Source organism: Passer montanus, unplaced genomic scaffold (assembly GCF_014805655.1).
Source record: "Passer montanus isolate IOZ18808 unplaced genomic scaffold, ASM1480565v1 scaffold52, whole genome shotgun sequence".
Taxonomy (NCBI): domain Eukaryota; kingdom Metazoa; phylum Chordata; class Aves; order Passeriformes; family Passeridae; genus Passer; species Passer montanus.
The window spans coordinates 2,924,102-2,942,954 of record NW_024370152.1 but is presented as its reverse complement, the minus strand read 5'-3'; the positions used below and the strand labels follow the sequence as shown (position 1 = coordinate 2,942,954).

Here is an 18,853-nt window from a genome sequence, read left to right as displayed (position 1 = left end):
GAGTAGTTAAGGTGGGGAAGGAGCTCCTGAATTGTCTAGTCCAACCTCTGAACAGGGTCCGGCTGCAGCAGTGTAGTGGGTTTGCATGGCCTGGTTTTTTGTAGTGGGCGGCAAGGTCAAACTGCTACGAGCAGGTTGCTCAGGGTCATTGGACTTCAACATTTCCAGGTAGACACTCCACAGTCTCTCTGGACAACTTTTTACACTTTTTAGTCATTCTTAGGATGAAAAAAGAAATAGAATTTTCTTATGTTCAAATGCGTTTCCTTGTATGTTCTTAATGAAGGGCGTTTTCCATCTACAAAGGCCATTTAATCACCCAACTATTTAGTTGCCCCAAAGTTTGCCTCCTATTGTAGATATCTGTCTAGCTATGGGAGCTTATGCACCTCAGTTTTTCAACACCAGATGCTTCCTGGGAAAGGTACAAGTTCCTCTCATGCTTCTAGAAATCACAAGATGTCTTAGCACTGTCTGACCCACAGTGGTACGAAGTGTTCCTTGTGGGAGGAGGCCCACAGATGCCATGGGAGTTACTTGTTGATTGTACCTCTTCCTGTAGGCATAAGGGCACAGTCCTTGATGATGGTTCCTTTTGTTACAAAGCCCGTTCTAGCTCAGTAAAAATCAGTACACGCTCAGAGATGAGTACCTGCCAGAACAGGAACTCAGGGTGCTATCAGTTCAATCCATGGACTAAGCCAGCTGTAAGACAACAAAGGAAAAGTATTAGACCTTCCAATATGGGACAGGAAGAAACTTCCTACAGCCACTGACATAACCAGTCTGTTCAAGTTAAACTTCCCTGTGTCCTCAGCCAGCAGCCTTTTTGCATATTGCTGTTTGCAGGCACTGCCTTTTAGACTTAGAGTGTTTAGAAAAGCCTTTTATTGTAGGTTGCTTGTGTTAATAGCATTGTGAGCAACACAACAGCACTGACTGTTCAGAGGAGCCATGGCCCTGGCTCTTGGGAGAACATTTTTAATCCTTGGATTTTTGTAGGGTTGCAGTGTTGGGAAAGAGAAGGGAGGGGTCAGTGACAACACAGGTCACTCTTGGGAGGTGGTGGCTTTTTGCTCACCTGGCTCACTGGCACTTGAATTTTTTCTTAACAGAAACTGAAGGACATCAATGACATCCTGAAGTCTGTCTTCCTCATCTTCCCTCACTTCTGCCTGGGCCGGGGACTCATTGACATGGTGAAAAACCAGGCTATGGCTGATGCTCTGGAGAGATTTGGTGAGTGAAATTGTGTTTCACACATATAATGGCCTGAAAGGAACAGAGAAATCTAGAGTCTTCTCCAGACAAGCTCCTCTAACTTTTCAGGGACTGAAAGTGCACAATTTGCAGCACAGACCTGGTCAAACATGGAAAGGCATCATAGCTGTCCCCTCTTAACTTGTTAAGAAAAACTGGTAGATAGATCCAAAGATTTTTGAGTTAAGAGCATTAAATAAAAATGCATGAAGACAATTTAATAGATGTCATTAGGCCCATTGTAAGGAGTAGCTGGGGTTCTGGAAATCTGGAAAGTTTTTTTTTCTGGAACGCAGATGTCATGTCTGAGTCATAGTCTTTCTGTGCTTCACTAACCCTTTGGACAGGTGGGCTAGCTCTTTGGCAGACTGAATTCTCTGGGCCCGAGTCCCAGCTTTGCTACAGTAAAAAATGTGCTTGCAGCCACAGCTGGCCCCTTGTGTGGTCTTACCTTTCCCTCCTGTAACTGGCTGATCACCAGTTGTCCCAGTGCCCAACCTGGTGAGCTGTGCTGGAAGAAATACTAGCCTGCTCCCCTTGCCCTGGAAAAGTGATTGTGCTTTTAATCTCATTTTGGCAGGAGAGAATCGGTTTGTGTCCCCTCTGTCATGGGACCTGGTGGGCAGGAACCTCTTTGCCATGGCAGTAGAAGGTGTGGTGTTTTTTCTCATCACAGTGCTCATCCAGTACAGGTTCTTCATCAAACCCAGGTAGGCTGTCCTCTGTACTGTGCCACTACAGGCAGGTGAAGTTTTCGTTGGTGTCACCTAGGAAATGGGGAGAATATTACCTATGAAGGCCCTGTCATTTTCTGCTAAGGCTTTTTCTATGTTGCTTTCTTCAGGCCTGTGTATGCCAAGCTGCCTCCTGTGAATGATGAAGATGAGGATGTAACCAGAGAGAGGCAGAGGATAATTAGTGGAGGAGGACAGAGTGACATTTTGGAAATCAAGGAGCTAACCAAGGTGACAGAACTTCTGAATTCGTGCTCATTGACACAAAACTATGCAGTTCACTGTGCCTTATCAGAGGAATTTAGTGGGATCAAAACTGGATTGAGTTGGGAGTACTGCAGTTGTAAGCTATGATTAGAATTCTTTGACATTATCCTTCTCATTTTTTTTCCTTATGGTTTTAGATTTACAGAATGAAGAGAAAGCCAGCAGTTGATAGGATCTGTGTTGGAATCCCTCCTGGAGAGGTAAGCTTATTTGTTAAATGGATTGTTTTGCTATTACTGCAGTATTTAGGAGCCACAAGACAGCAGAGGGTAGAGTAAGATCAAAACCAGATGAAAGTTCAAATTGCACCAAAGGAAAGAAGAAGCTGAAGCAGTTTCTGGTTCTATGTGTCTCTGCCTTTGAAGACATTTAACTTTCAGTATCTGGGACCAGAAGCCAAACTCCAGTATGCAAGGTTTGGCACAGATCAACTGCAGTGACAGGGTATCAAGGTGACATCACAATTTGTTCATCTTCCCAGCCTAAAGGTTTATACTTGAATTAAAAACCCAGAAGTTTGGGTGGGTTTTTTTTTTCTGAAAATGGACTTCAGAGTCCCTCTAGCTGTCCTGAGGGTCAGGTTTGCTTCTTCCCATCTTGTCGGTGCTGAAAATGATGCAGTTGGGTCCTGTTCTCAAATACACTGTGCTCATTTATATCCCCAGTGCTTTGGACTCCTGGGAGTAAATGGTGCTGGCAAGTCATCCACTTTTAAGATGCTAACTGGTGATACAGATGTGACGGGAGGAGAAGCTTTCCTCAAAGGAAACAGGTGAAAGACAGTGCATATTTTCTCTGCTTTCTCCTCTAATTTTAACAGGGTTTTTTTCAAAACTCTGAAAACATCAAAACTCTCTTCTACTTTTCCTGTTTACAACTCCTGGCATCTGTTTCAGCCCTTGTTTGAGTCTGGTAAAGTATGTCAGTGGCTTGGGAAAGTTGATTTAGTCTGGTAGTAATTTCTGTGTAACAGCTCTTCCAAGTTTAAATGCCACTTAAAAAAACAAAAGAGGAGAAAAGGGAGAGAGAGGAGAGAGATAAAAAGTAACTTGATCAAAATCGACTTCTATGATTCTGTATTTTTGTTAGTTTAGTAATTCCAGGAGCACTGTTTCACACTGTTTTAACATCTAATTTAGCAGCATATGCTCATGAAATCCTGACAAAGGCTTTTCTCTTTTACAGTATCTTGTCCAACATCCAGGAAGTCCATCAGAACATGGGCTACTGCCCACAGTTCGATGCTGTTAATGAACTGCTGACAGGGCGAGAGCACTTGGAGTTCTTTGCTCTCTTGAGAGGTGTTCCAGAGAAAGAAGTCTGTAAGGTAAATGAAATGCCACAGGACCCACTCCCGTGACCAACTTGCAAGTTCTCACTTGCAGGCATGCTCCCTGTAACTCATGTAATGCCATGATGTGAAGCTGTTGAAGATAGTGTATAGTGAAATCTGCCCCCCTTCCCTTCAGGGAAACCCAGGAGTTCCCCTGTTTTTTCAGTGTTGCCTGGAAAACTGTACTAAATGGAAAGGCTGATAATTTGGATCCTGTGTTCTCAGAGTGAATGCTCTTTTCCACTGAACAACTTTCTTCCTTTCAGAATTTAAGGGCTGTGGAACTGCAGGACCTCACTCACTGTCAAGTGTTAATTCTTTAAAGTCCCTGGAAACAAACACTCTATGCTTAGCAGAAGCCTTGTGCTAAGTTTTAAAAGCTTTCCAGTTGGTCATGGTGCATCATTAAAGTGCTGCTATTTCAGCATTCAGACATGAGGTTACAATTACAGTCTTTAGGCAGCTGATGACAGCTGCCAGTACCATGCAGCACCCTTCTCAGTTCTGTTTCCTGGAATTAAGTTTTTACTGTATGAGGCCTGAGTGCTCTAGGTAGATGATATCTAGGGTAATGTCCAAGTAGCTTGAAACCTTCTGTGAGGGTAGATGTGATGGGTGGAAACTGCAATCTCCTTCTAAGATTGCTGCCATTCTTCCATGTGATGTTCTTAACAGCTCCATATAAAAAGGGATCCAGTTCTGGGTGTAATTTGGGTAGTAGCTGAATCTCTTCCCAAAAACACACTGCAGGGCAGCAATGCCTGCCTGTTGGCACCATTAGGGATAGTGCTGAACAACAAACCAAATTCCATCTATCCAAAGAGCTAAGATGCACCATGGTGTGTCACGGCTGTAGGTCAGTAGTGTCCATGTCCCTGCTGTAAGCCCGCAGTTATAGGAAAGCTCACTGAAGCTGGTGCTACTAAAAGCACTAGACTGCTGGTTAATGTGGCTCAGCTGATGTTGAACTCATGCCCACCAGCTGATAAGCTGCAGCCATTTGATTTTTCAGGCCTCCTGTGGACAGGGTTACATATATCCTGATCTAGAGGTGCACAGGGTGTTTCAAAACCTGTGTCCATGCCACATTAGATCCTCAGATTAATGGTCCTTCTGAAAGCTGCTTTTGAAGCCAAAGTTGTAAGAAAAATCTCTTTGTGCAGATGTTGCTATGCTTGATTGAAGGTGGTGTTGTGCTGTATGTCACAGGTTGGCGAGTGGGCAATTCGGAAACTGGGCCTTGTGAAATATGGAGAAAAATACGCTGGGAATTACAGTGGAGGGAACAGACGCAAGCTTTCCACAGCTATTGCCCTCATTGGAGGGCCGCCTGTGGTGTTCCTGGTGAGTCCCCAACCTTTGCTCATCAACAATTTTCTTGTAAAATAGAAAAACATGTTGGAATGAAGACATTTAAAATCCAGCACATAAATGACTTTGTCATTTTAGAAAATAAATAAAACTTGCATATTTTCAATGTTTCCATAATCAGGAATGGACAAGTCATTTCAAAGATGAGGTATTTTTCATCAGAATGTAGCAGCATAATCTGTTTTTTGCATCCCTTTTGCAGGATGAGCCAACAACAGGGATGGATCCCAAAGCACGTCGCTTCTTGTGGAACTGTGCTCTGAGTGTAATCAAGGAGGGGAGATCAGTGGTGCTCACATCTCACAGGTAAGTAGCAGCCCACTTGTGTCATACCTTGGCTTTTACATCTGCCAAGGCTGGATGCTAAGCTCAGCCTTTCTGCTCTGCCCTTCAATGCTGTTTTCAGTACTAATAAAGTTATTTCTGCTGGCAGCATGGAAGAATGTGAAGCCCTGTGCACTCGAATGGCAATAATGGTCAATGGGCGATTCAGGTGTCTGGGCAGTGTCCAGCACCTAAAAAACAGGTACGTGGGGTGTTTTTTTGCTTACACCACAGAGTTTGCATTTTTAGGGAGATACAGTTAGGCTTAGTTCCTCATGCATGTAGTTTCTTCCATTACTGCTCTGACTATAGGAAATGCTGTTGAATTTTTAGCATCACTTGTATTTCAGAAGCACTTAACTCTTGTACTGACATTTTTGTTTGCAGGTTTGGAGATGGTTACACCATAGTGGTGAGAATTGCAGGGGCAAACCCAGATCTGAAGCCTGTTGAGGAGTTCTTTGGGCACGCTTTCCCTGGAAGTGTCCTAAAGGAAAAACATCGGAATATGCTGCAGTACCAACTTCCCTCTTCACCATCCTCCCTGGCCAAAATATTCAGTATTCTCTCCCAGAACAAGAAGAGACTCCACATAGAAGACTACTCCGTTTCTCAGACCACACTTGACCAAGTAAGTTTTTAGTAGCCTGGATGCCAAAAGCTTCTTTTGCAGAGGTAGGAGTACATCTTCCAATGTAATTGACCTGTCTTATAAGGGCATTTAAATGAAGTAGAGTACTGAATCTCAGGACGATTTCAGGATATCCAGTGTTAAAATGCCATGAATTCATTAAATACTATGGTGGTGTTTGACATGGCCTTTTTTTCTTGTAGGTTTTTGTAAATTTTGCTAAGGACCAAAGTGATGACGACCATACTAAGGACCTGTCATTGCACAAAAACCAGACTGTGGTGGACATTGCAATCCTTAACTCCTTTCTGCAAGATGAGAAGGTAAAAGAAAGTTGTGTGTGAGCCAATTTCATCAAAGAGATGATGAGCAGAATGCAAACTTCCTTTTCCTGGGATAGGATACTCCCAAAGAAGCTAGAGGAAAAGCAACTGGACACTCTACTGATAACCATTCAATGCAATGCAATTCAATGCAATGAAAACAATTCCTTTACAGGGGCAGTGCCTCATGGAGTCGTCTTGTACTGTTCTCCAGTGAAAGACTTGAACTTAGCTCATTACAGTATAACTCTGAAGCTGTGGTAAAGCACCCACAAGATGCTGTGGGCTTTCAACTATACTGTATCTTGTTCTGTACAGTATGTTTTATTAGGGTTGCTAAAATACTTCATTGAGAAATCATGGCCAGTGGTTATTTACAGATATTTAGGACATGCATGTTTTAGTCTTTAGAACATTCATGTCAGGAGTGGGAGTGTGCTGGTGCTATATTCATTGCTGGCAATGAATGCACCAAAACAGTCCATGGCAAGAAAAGTCACCACCAGTGTTGTAGCCCTAGGCTGTAAAAACTTACCTGACAAACTGCTTTCTCTAGGCTGGTGTAGGTCAGTGGTGACAAAGCTGAGGCCACAAAGCAGTACTGTGCAGGTGGGATGGCAAGAGACAGGCCATCATAACCACATATCTTCATCAGCAAGTGGTGATATGAAGAACTGTGAACCCTCCAAATGCTTGATTGTCCCACCAGCATCACAATCAACACCATACTCTGACTAGGTGTTTGTGCAGTTAAGTACTTTCCTGCTCCTTTGAGGTACTGTTACAGCTGCATCAACGTCTAGTAGAAAGAAGTGGGTGAGAAGCAGACATAGGGTTTGGACCACAGCAGCAAACTCAGTAGTTGTACAAGCTGCTAATGCCAAGAGCAAATTCTAAATCATGAGCTGTCACTCAGATTTGTAATATCTGCTCTTTAACCCCTGCTTTGCACCAGAAAGGTACCCAACATCTGGAATTACTGCTTAGCACAAGCATGTTGCTGTTTCTGGCTTTGCCAGATAAAACTAGAAACAAGATGTAGATTTTTTTTTTAACAGTATTATTTATGACTTTAAATAGGTAGGTAGCATAATTAGGGATTGGAGATGCTTTCAGTTGATCTTTGTAGCCACGGTATTTCTTTACATTATGCCTGTAATGCTATGCTCTCTTTCTGTCCATGTGGTGGATAGCTGCATTCATGATCTGACCATGTTCCAGATTCTAGCAATCAGCTGCTATCCACAAACAACTGCAAGTTGTTCACCTAAAATTTTCCTGTTTGGAAACTGGTATAACATTAATGTGTAAGTTTCTGCTTCTGTTGTGCAGTGTAGTTTCAGTCATTAGGTGATCCCTAACTGGAGTATACACCCTTGTTATACATGTGACAAACAACTGTTTCAGTAAAAAAATCCTCCTGAAAAACCAGAGAGTTCAGGATAATAGTGCTACAGTTCATCAGTCAAGTTTTTCAAGTTTTACAAAGCCAGACTAATATTAGAGGGGAAATTATACAGCAAGAACAACCAATGCTTGTTCACACTGTACAACGGTCATGGGAAAGTATGCTTTTAGGGCCCCTCTGTGTTGCTTTTACATTTGAAAATTGGTTCAGTAATGTGGTTTGAACACAAGTGCAGTTCCCGAGCTGTTCCTGTATGCTATGCCTCTGCCTTAAATACCCACAGAGGTTCTGCACTAGTTTTGATGCTACTCCATGAATCAGTCATGGACCATTTTCTTCTGTGAATGACCATAGCAGCCCAGCAAATACTGAAATGGCTGGCATGAGCCTGAAGAAGATTAATTACATATTTCCAAGTATACTTGGTGACACTGACCAAACTCAACATTTTTAAAACACAGTTAAACCAAGTTCCTTGTCCCTCTGTGTCCTGCCTTGAGGTAAAGTAAGAGCTTAGTACAGGCTCTGCTGAAGTGCCTTTTTCATACTATTTTTTTTTTAAATCTGTATAATTCATTGCTAAGGGGATTGAGAAAAGGAGTGTAAAGGGGATTGGTATACCTCACTGAAAACATACTTTGTTATTACCTTTATGACATCATCACTCTATGGGGATGAGTTACAGGGTGATGAATACACCAGACTTCCAGGTGCAGAAACAGCAGAGCTACAGCCATGACTACTCCAGAACAGGCTGCAAGTATGTTGCCGTATCATTTAAACAAGTAGCATGTCCTGGAGGCTTGCCACTGCTAAAAGTTGCTATTACAAATCAGCATTACATCACTGAAGTGAAGGGCTAATGTTTTGCACTGCACCAAACTAGTGCATGTAGAGCCAGAACGAGTTCTAGGAGGATTCAGATTTGGTCCTGAAAGGGCTGTGGTTTGCTCTTGGTAACTGCTCATTTAAATTATTCATGTATCAGGAAACAACAGTTACATGGTAATACACTTTCCTTAGCCCACCAAAAAGATTCTTGATTTCTATTGCCCCATGACTGTCATGCTTACAGGGTCTGCTATCTGTGACAAAATATTGCAGTAAATGTGGATATTAATCAAATACTTCACAGCTCTGATCTGCATTGTTTGTACTGAACAGACAGCATAATGCAACACTGGCATGAAGATTGGTCATGGAATATGTTCAGACAGCCACTAATTTTTACTTAAGTATGTGTTGGGGAAAAAATCACTCTAGTCATACACATTATGTGAACCACTTTTAATTATGAAACTACACTGAGGTGTTAACTTATTTTAAACTTCAGTACTATTGATATGTTGCATCCCTCTTTGTAGTACATTTGTATTTCAGTAAGGAGTTGTTGTATTTTCCCCATGGTTAAACAACTACTGTTGTGCTTATCTTTCCCTCCTGAATTATAGTTGGTCCTTCGTTCCAAGCACTTTATGCTATCTGTGATGGGATCTATTTTTGCACTGGAATATCTGTTAACTTTGCAAAAATCTAGAGAGATTTCACAACTGAAATTTCTAAGTTAAATCCTTAAATGGACGTTTTCATTAAAAGCAAAAAAAAAAAGTATATATATTTGTATTTGCTAATATCTGTTATGTGAAGTATTAAAAGGCACTCTAATTGCCTTGTATTAAGTAAAAAATAAAGCTGTTATAGCACCATTGGTCTTCATAAGTGTAATTTTTGCATTTGCTGTTTCAAGGAGCACTGCTAGAAGCTTTTAGTTTTGCATGGTTTTATTTTGTTGTTAACTAATGCATGAGATCTCAGTAGCTCTAAAAACAAGTATGGAGTAGATATACTATTTTCAGGTAAATGAAGAGATGCAAGATATAAAGGTAAGTGCTACATTAAACTTAAAGTTAGTAAATGAAAAGGCCTCTAGCAAGTGATTGGTTAACTGTCAAATCCAACTGCAAAGCATAACCAACTTCTCTGGATGTTTAAATCCCAACTCACATACTTGCCTCTGAATTTTCATCACAGATATGCGAGTTGCTGATTACTCCTCCTTGCTAAAAACCCCCTCTACAGTTGTTTGATTTTGAACAGCAGTTTACGAATGAAAGCAGGATAACAGTGTGATTGTTCATGGATAAACTGATATTAAAATATTGTCTGCTACTGCCTACAGTATCACCATCAACCAAGAATTCCTGAAGTTACACTCATCAGGAAAATTCATCCTGGTATAAGAAGTGAATTAAGGGGGTAGGAAGAGACCGTAAAGGATCCACAGGTCCCATTCCTGGCCCTACACAACATCATCCCCAAGAATCACACCATATACCTAAGAGCATTGTCCAAACACTTCTTGATCTGTGTCAGGCTTGGTGCTGTGATCACTTCTGTGGAGAGCCTGTTACAGTGCCCAGCCCCCCTCTGGATGAAGAACCTTTTTCTTATACCTAGCCTAAACCTCCCCTGACACAAACTGAGACCATTCCCTGAAGTCCTGTCACTGGGTAACAGAGACAGGATCAGTGTCTGCCCCTCTCTTCCCCTCAGGAGGAAGTTGTAACTGCAATGGGGTCTCCCCTCAATCTCCTCCAGGCTGAACAAACCCAGGGACTTCAGATGCTCCTCATTCAGCTTCCCCTCAGGGTCCTTCACCATCTTTGTTGACCCTCTCTAATGGCTTAATCTTTTTTACATTGTAACGATGCCTTAGGATTTTAGCTTTTTTATTTGTCATATATTTGTCATCCTGCAGTTCTTTAGTGTATAAACTCCACATATAGTGCTGGCTACTGTTTTCCCATTTTGGTCAGACAAAACAATTCCTCTCCAGGCCTAGGAATCAAGGACACCTTACTTCCTTAGGCCCTAAGAAATGTAAACAGAAGTGAGTTGAGGGGAGCAAACTTGGTGTAAATTACTTCATTACCTAGAGCTGTACTTGGAAGATTAACCCCCAGTCTGCAAAAGGACCAAATTTACAAAAGTATGAAAACCCGTGACACATTGTCCATTTTTAGGTGTAGCCCCTGGGGATGGGGGGAGCACCTTCATCTGCCTGAAATGTATCTTGAAGGCCATTCAATAAACATAACTGCTTTTTATTCCCCTAATTTTGTCTGGCCTCTGTTTTTACGTAGTCCCAAAAGGCATCAGTGGCACCCAAACCTGCCTCCAGCACTCAAGGTGAGGCAGCCCCAGTGGAAGCAGAGTGGGACAATCCCCTCTCTTGCCTGGCTGTGATACTGTGCCTGATGCACCCCAGGACAGGACAGAGCTGGCCCTCCTGGCTGCCAGGGCACTGCTCACTCATGATCAACTTGCCTGCGACCAGGAATCCTCAGGGCCCATTCCTGCTGCCTTCTAACATCTTGTTCCGCAGCCTTTCTATACAGCCAGGGTTGCCCTACCCCAGGTGCAGAATCTGGCACTTTGAACTTCATGTGGTTGATGATTGCCTAGGCCTTTTAATTTCCTGAGTTTTCTGTTTTGGTCTAGTGTCCAGCTGGCACCTCAGGATAAAGCACACCTCTAACATCTTGAATGTCCTTTACTCTCAGTGCTGGTGTTACAGAAAATAGTTTTAATTTAAAAAAAACAACCAACCAAAAAAACCCATGAAACCCAGGGAAACAATTCTTGCATTCAAATGAAAAAAAAAAGTATTTTTAACTCTCTCTCCACACTCTTCAGCCCATGGTGGGTTTTTTTGGTGTAAAAAAGTCTTCCTTTGAAAGAACTCTTTAAGGCAATGTTCTGAACAATATACTGGTTCACCAGCTCTTGGTACTTCCAAAGGTTGATTTGTAAAATGTAAGACAGGGGTCTCTGAAGTATTGTTTGTTCCACCCTGAGAATGCTAAACACGGCTTTGTTGGAGGGAGCAGTGTATGAAGACATGGATATAGCAGATGGCAGATGGGACCCGTTACACTCCCTTAACTATAGCAGCCACATCCCATGCACCCACCAGGGACACAAGCATGATGGCCCAGAGCTCATTTTTAGTGCTTTCTGTGAGATCTTACTGCACTTTAAAGAAGCAATAATCATTAGGCAAACTGCACTAAGATACTTCAGTACTCAACTGCTCATTGCAGCTCCATGATTAACATGTAGAAAACCCTCCCAAGTGTTCTGCAATTTTTAGTTAATACCTATAAATTGCAGAAGAGGGTGCTCTGTACCACTGTACACAAAATGTAAGTTTGACTTCTCAGCCCATGTGCCCTCTGCCCAACTGCTACTCACTCTAGCTTACTGGTTCTAAAGCAATTTCTTGTTGACCAAAAGACAAGACCTGCAAAATTAGTACTGTACTTGGAGAATGAGATTTATAATTTCGTAGTTAAAAAGAGTAAGAGCTTGAGCCACAACCACTAAGAATTAATGCTTTATGCTCATTTATTTAGCTTTCAACTAAAAGTCTGAGAAAAAGTATTTCAAAGAATGACAGCACATGTAAATCAGTTGATTCTGATGACACAATTGAAGAAGAAGGGCTAATCACCCTTAGCACCCTAAACAAATATTAAAATGCCCCAGCCAAAGCTTGTGTGGATAACTCACAGTTTTGAGGCCGTGTTTAATGAAAAAGGAAAAGGCTGAAATAAGCCATAACAAGTTATTTTGTAAAAAGTCTCATGGCAGAGCTCATTAGGATACACTACCTGATCAGCCCCACTGATGTTGCACATTGCTCAGAATTAATATAAAGTATGCCAGTGAGAAGTCAGATTAAAACATAAGTGGGTAAGATATATGTGGGAGCTTTCCTTCTTAAAACTGTATAGACTAACTAAGATGTGATAATTATAAGGGGCATCAAAGCATGTTATAAAAATGATACCATCCCTGGCTGGAATGCTGGACAAGAGTACTTAACTTTCTCAGTTTGGTAAGTGATCTAGCTATGCAAAAAATTATTAAGAACTTAGGGATTAAAATAGAAGGCTGGTGATACATGGTTTGTGTCATGAAGTTCTTTGTCCTGGAGATGTAGGAACATCACCGTAAACTTCTGTTTTTGGTATCAGAGTGCTGATTTACACTGCCAGTGGATCAGCATTTTGCATCCATTTCTAGTCCACTGAAGAACAGCACAGCTCATGAGGGTATGAGGGTCCATGTCACTTGCTGACACTTCCATCTTGTCTCTTCTGCCATCAGTTACATCCTTTAGAAGAAGGTTACTTCAGTGGTGAGCATTGCAGAGGAATCAGAAGCACATTTTGCTGGGACTCCAAGAATCTGACACTGTCGCGCACTAAAATTAAATACATGTTTAATTAAGACAATATTCTAATGAAAAGCAATACTTTTCTCAGCATGCATGCAGGTAACACAAGTAAGTGCTCTAGATTCATCATGTCTTACCAGCTGCTACAACTCTGGCATCTTCATGGGCGCTGTGTCTTCCTGCTGCCCGGTGATCTGGGCTCTCGTTCCACCATAACACATGGACTGAGAAAGCACACATAAAGTCAGCTGAGCACTATTATGCTGCAATACAAGATGTACTCTAAGCCCTAGCAATCTGCCTTCATCTGTTACATGCCTTGCAGTTATCAGAAACAATTCTCCAGGCATGCCAGTGGTGAGATGATCTTTCACTGAGCCATTGCATGGTTTGACTTTAATATCAGATCTGAAGTCTTTTAAGATTGAGGCAACTGGCTTAAGTTTATAACCCAATATACAAAGCTGGGTTCAAGGACTGTTTACAGGACTTCAGTGATCCACACCAACATTTTCAGCAAGCCAGCCAATCCTGATCCAGGACAGTGGCTTGCCCCTCTGCCTCTGCCCCTTCCTGTTCCAAAGTCTGTATCAGAAATTGATGAGAACCTGTGTTAAGTAATCCATATTCTGTGTGGAAAACACCGATCAGCTTGGTATATCCTGTGTTGATGTGAGCATTGATTGCAGCTCGAAATGCTTCACCCCACAATGCTGGCCCACCAGGCTTCATCTGGAAAGTAACCCATTCATATACACCTAGAAGAAAAGTCAAACACTACCACAAGGAAGGAAATACAAATTAATACACCAGATCTTGAACCATGCCTCATGGCCACAGTGTATCTGCTGTGAGACCAGTATAACACTTCCCTGTCATTTGGGGACAGCAGGAAACTGCCCCTTCCTCCCAACATACACAAGAACTCACACCTTCCAGAGGCTCACAAAAGCACAAACTCACTACCAGCAATTAGTTCATGTGTCAATCTTAAGTACCAGGGCCCTGAAGAACAAAAGGCTGCACACAAAGCCCAACTTTGCAATTTTCAATGCTGCATAGAGACTTTGGGATATTCAGACTACTTTTCAGATACCACAAGTGCTCATACTTGTTTGAGGGATTTGGGCGTCTGCTTGAGCAATGCTGGGTGTCTTTTCTACGACTGGAGATGTTTTCTGGCATTGAAGTGGTTCATGACATTACAAACTCCTCTTGACTCCTGGCAGTTGGTTACATTAAGATCTGATAGCATAACCAAAAGAGCAGTACTAGTTTAGCACCTCTGCTGTGCCAAGTGATCTCTCTTATTTGTAGAGAAATGGCATAATTTGCCAAAAAAACTCCAGTCCTGCTAAAAGTTACTTGTCTTCTTTCTGTTCAGGTGGTTACTTCAGATCACAATTGTTGACACAGTAATAGAAAGTCAGACACTTGCTCCTAGTAGTGTCTGGTGTCACTCTCCAGCAACAGGCTGGAGATAAACTACAAAAGTGTTTGAAGTCGTCTCTCCAGACTTTAGAGAAAACTGGACTGCTTTCAAATTCAACAGCAGCAGCATAAAATTCCAAATCCTGAATAAAGGAAATAAAGAACAAAGATTACTGTAGTTACACATGTGCTGAGGGCTGAAGCAAGGTCTGCTCCCTGTCGCTTCATGCAAGAAAGCCTGCCAATGTTCATGAATTGGGGAACAGTCAATATTACTAACATCAAATTTGCTCCAGAGAGAATTAAAATGCAAAGAGATGTGATTTCTACACCTAACCCATGATTGTTACAAAAAGGGGCATAAGGAAGAATTGCAGAACTACAGCTCGGTCAGTCTCACCTCCATACCTGGCAAGATCAAGGAGTAGATCCTTATGTTTGACTTTCACGTATCTTTTAAAAAGTAAGGAATCTTTTAAACTTTATGTGAAATAAGCAGTAACATCAAAGCAAATTGATAAGAGGAAAATCTCTGTGAAAGAGAACAATGATTATCCAGAAAATGTCCTCTCACTGATGGACAAACAAAGGAAGTCTGGGATGACTGCTCTGACCACTACTACGGCACTGCCATTTTGCACGTTCATTTACCAAGTCACCATCCTGATCATTAACAACCTTGACGATCAGTCAGCTCCAGTCAGCTATTGCTGTATGTTAGTGTAAAATCCTTCAGAAAAACTCTGTCTTTCACTGTGTTGTGTCACCTTTTCCACATGGGTGCACGTACATGCATTTGTTATGTAAAGGGTCAAAAAACTGTGCAATACCAGGTTTAAACTTTAAGCCATTTTTTGTTAGTGTCAGTAGCTTTAATCAGCAAAAGAAAATATAAGCTCACCCCCTTCCTTTGAAGGCTTCCCGAGCTGACACCAGGGCACCAGATAAGCAACCTCATTGTGCTGCTTCTCTACCAAGGGGAGAGCTGCAGAGATGAATTTTCCCTGCCAGTCTTTGTCATTTGCTAGCGCGTGCCGGACTGCTGTTCTGTGGGCAAAATTATCTGTAAGAAAGGAAATAAAAACCATGAAAAAATGCATATGATGTCACATCAGACTCAATCAAAATGTGTAATTGCAAGAAGGCAAAATACACTTATCCAATTTTGAAACTGGTATTTTTAGACATCATATTAGCTCAACACAGATGTGGTAAGTTTTCTTTAAGTTCTGCAAAACTTCCTTTAAAATCTGCTTTAGCTGTCAGATTAAAACGGATTCAAGCCAAATGGAATATTCCAAAAAAGTTTACAAAAGACTTGAAATAAGTTAAGCAATTTTACTATTTAAAAAGATTTATACATAGCAATTTCAGGGACTACTGGATGTGGCAACAGTTACTCAGGATAAGATTTGGAGAAAGCACAGTGGATATGGAAATGAAGTGGAAAAAAATCAGGTGAAGCAGTAGTCTATCAAGAAAAAAAATTAATAAATGTGCTTTGGCTTATACAAAGTGACATTAAAAGTGCAGAATTAATGTTTGTGTGTTCAGTTTAATAAAAAGATGTTAAATGCCCAGAAGCTAAACCATTTCTTCTTTTTTTTTCTTAATGGAAAACAAATCCACTTAATTAGGAGTGTGAATTTCAATTGCTTAAGCTGCAGTGGCATCTTAAGCAATATATTTACGCAGACAGTCCCCAATATTACAAAAGAAAAATCCAGCATCTGAGAATGGGAAGAACCTTGAAAAATATCAGTATCTTGGGACTAAGAAGTAAATATAGAAATTAGGTAAGCAGGGACCTGATGAATCAAGGAGGAAGGATGTTGTAAAGTTTGTTCGTTTCTCAGATCATAGTGTGGTCTTGGGGTGGGGGGAGGAACCGCAATTAGACTGTAAAACACTCTTAGGAAACAAAAGGGATTGTTTTTGTCTTAGTTTTGCATTGTAAAAGTTACCCATAGATTTTTTTTTTAATTTAGAGATAGTCACAATAGCCAAGAATAAAAGAATAAATTGTCCTGCTTCTCTTCTGAGAAGCAGGACAATTTATAAATGCAAGTGAACTTAAAATATTGACAAATGAATGGTCCTCTCTTGAAGGAAAAGAAAGACGTGGCTGCCCAGGTCATGAAAAATGTTGAGGTACTCAATGTTCTTTTTTGCTTTGGTCTGCACTGGCAAGTGCTCCAGCCTGACCACCCAAGTCACAGAAGGCAAAGGCAGGGACTGTGAGAATGAAGAACCACCTGCTGTAGGAAAAGTCCAGGTCTGAGACCATCCAAGGGATGTGAAGGTGCACAAACCAATGGGACTCAATGAGATACATTCACGGGTCCTGAGGAAACTGTCAGAGGAACTGGCTAAGCCACAATTCCTTGTATTTGACAACTTATGGCAGCCCATTTTTATAAAGGAACATAAGAAGAATTGCAGAACTACAGTTTGGTCAGTTTCACCCTGGCTCAGGGCCATCTCCAGCCTGGCAAGATCAAGGTGCAGATCCTTATGGAAACTATGCCAAGGGTCATGGAAGGACATGAGGTGATTGGTGACAGCCAACATGGCTTCACTAAGGGCAAATTGTGCCTGACTAATTTTGGCCTTCTGTGATGGAGCTACAGCTTTGGTGGATGAGGAAGAATGTCTGACATAAGAGGAGGTGACAAAGATGATCCAAGTGCTCAAGCACCTCTCCTGTGAAGGCAAGCTGCAACACTTTTGAGCTATTCAGCCTGAAGAAGAGAAGGCACAAGGGAGGCCTTACAGCAGCATTCTAGCACCTAAAGGGAGCCTATAAGAGAGCTGGAGAGGCACTTTTTACAAGAGCATGTAGTGACAGGACAAGAGGGAATGGCTTTAAAATGACAAAGGGTAGACTAAGAATCACAGGAGGGTTTGGATTGGAAGTGACCTCTAAACACCTAGTCTCAATCCCCTTGGCATGTGCAGGGACACCTGCCACACAGAGCTCCATCCAGCCTGGCTTTAAATACCTTCTGGGGGATGGAGAAAGGTTTAGATTAGATATAATGAATAAATTCTTCATTGTGAGAATGCTGAGGTACTGAAGCACACTGCTCAGAGAAGCTGTGGATGCCCTACCCCTGGAAGTGTTAGAGGCCAGGCTGGAGGTGGCCCTGAGCAACATGGTTGAGAGGAACCAAACAATTCTCTGACTCCATGATCCATCCCTCCAAAACAAAAGGGGTGATCCTTTAATCTAAACAGGTACTGTTGGCCACACTGGACTTCAATGAGCACACTGTCTCAACATGTAGATACACCTGGACTGCAGCAGGTGTTCAAGGGGAATTATACCATTGTGCTTTCCCACTCCTCAATAACACAAATATCACTTCCCTTCGGCTCCACAAAAAGCACAGCCAGCACACTTAGCATATTTTTAGCATAACAGCTCCTTTTCTGGCTTACCTGCACATTCCACGTCAGCACCAACTCCAGCAAGACAAAAATTTGATCATACTGCAAAAACCATATTGCTAGCAAGGTTAAAGCTACAACAAAAACACTCTGCATGTCTGAGAAGTCAGACCTGGTGAAGTAGCTTCTCACCTTAGTACAGGCCCACTGCACAAGGAGTTCAAGCATGCAAACTGCATGCTCTTTTTTTTATGGGAGTGACTGGTACTCTGAGCTAAAATACAAGAACATTTATACATGCAGATAAACACACACAGACTGCATATGTGTGTATATTTCTTTTTTTCCATCAGCTCTGAAAGTTTCAAAACATTTGTGGAACTGACCCTAAGTTAAAAATATTTACCATGAATGAAACACTCTGTCACAGTTCCTCTATTAGACCTGTTTTGAACCGAGCCTGCTGTTCCAGAAAATTTGTAACTTTCTCATCCCAACACCTCAAAGTTGTCCTGACAAGCTCTGAAGTGTCCTTGTCACTAGCCAGTACAGGAGCAATGTTTTGGGGACATCTCCAATGAGAGCAACAAACAAAAGCCAGGTAGGCATTCCCCTCACCTTCTTGCCTAGGAGACAGGGGACACAGAGAGAGCAGAGCAGCGCGAAGGGATGCTGAGCGTACCGTACTTCCAAATGTGGAGCACCTTGTTCATCGCTCCCAGCTCCGAGTACCAGAATCCCACCAGCTCCGAGTGAGCGGTGCGAAAGTGAAAGTACTTGTTGACCATTTCCAAAAACTCCTTCATCTTCGCTGGCTTAATATCGTAGGTGCGAATTTCATAGAAAATGCCATTGTTTTGTCTGGGCCCTGTAGCAAGGCATGCCTGAAAGAAAATAGTAAGAAAAAATAGTAAAAATAATTCTCAAGCCAGAAAGTTGTATTTTGTCTATTTTTTTTTTTATTAATGCAATTAATTAACAGTAACAGAAGGATCTGTTACTGCAGGCTGGGAGAGGGGTACTTACTTCATGATGTCCACTACAAAAGAAGTACCTTTTGAGACTTTTCTTTGGAAGTAGTTCCAATGTGCATTATTTGCTGCCACTCCTTTTGGCAATGCAACAGACTGTAATGTGTC

General features: G+C 41.8%; 2 protein-coding genes across 6 annotated transcripts in view; one reads left to right on the top strand and one right to left on the bottom strand.

Moving 5' to 3' along the window:
* Window positions 1-9,357, top strand: part of ABCA1 (ATP binding cassette subfamily A member 1) — a 93,295-nt gene extending 83,938 nt beyond the window's left edge. For all 5 annotated transcript variants that reach the window (XM_039724044.1, XM_039724045.1, XM_039724041.1 and 2 more), the window contains exons 40-50: window positions 1,116-1,239; window positions 1,841-1,970; window positions 2,105-2,225; window positions 2,399-2,461; window positions 2,927-3,033; window positions 3,447-3,588; window positions 4,804-4,938; window positions 5,168-5,271; window positions 5,399-5,491; window positions 5,677-5,920; window positions 6,124-9,357. In XM_039724044.1, the coding sequence (XP_039579978.1) occupies window positions 1,116-1,239; window positions 1,841-1,970; window positions 2,105-2,225; window positions 2,399-2,461; window positions 2,927-3,033; window positions 3,447-3,588; window positions 4,804-4,938; window positions 5,168-5,271; window positions 5,399-5,491; window positions 5,677-5,920; window positions 6,124-6,264 (1,404 nt within the window). In that variant the 3' untranslated portion in view covers window positions 6,265-9,357. The remainder of the gene's footprint in view (window positions 1-1,115; window positions 1,240-1,840; window positions 1,971-2,104; window positions 2,226-2,398; window positions 2,462-2,926; window positions 3,034-3,446; window positions 3,589-4,803; window positions 4,939-5,167; window positions 5,272-5,398; window positions 5,492-5,676; window positions 5,921-6,123) is intronic.
* A 2,678-nt stretch (window positions 9,358-12,035) lies between these two features.
* On the bottom strand, window positions 12,036-18,615 carry NIPSNAP3A (nipsnap homolog 3A). The gene is made up of 5 exons (XM_039724165.1): window positions 18,397-18,615; window positions 15,226-15,387; window positions 13,502-13,651; window positions 13,031-13,117; window positions 12,036-12,920 (listed from the first exon to the last, which is right to left on the bottom strand). The coding sequence occupies exons 1-5, from the start codon at window positions 18,518-18,520 to the stop codon at window positions 12,844-12,846; spliced, it is 600 nt and encodes a 199-aa protein (XP_039580099.1). The 5' UTR covers window positions 18,521-18,615; the 3' UTR covers window positions 12,036-12,843.
* Between the last annotated feature and the right edge of the window lie 238 nt (window positions 18,616-18,853).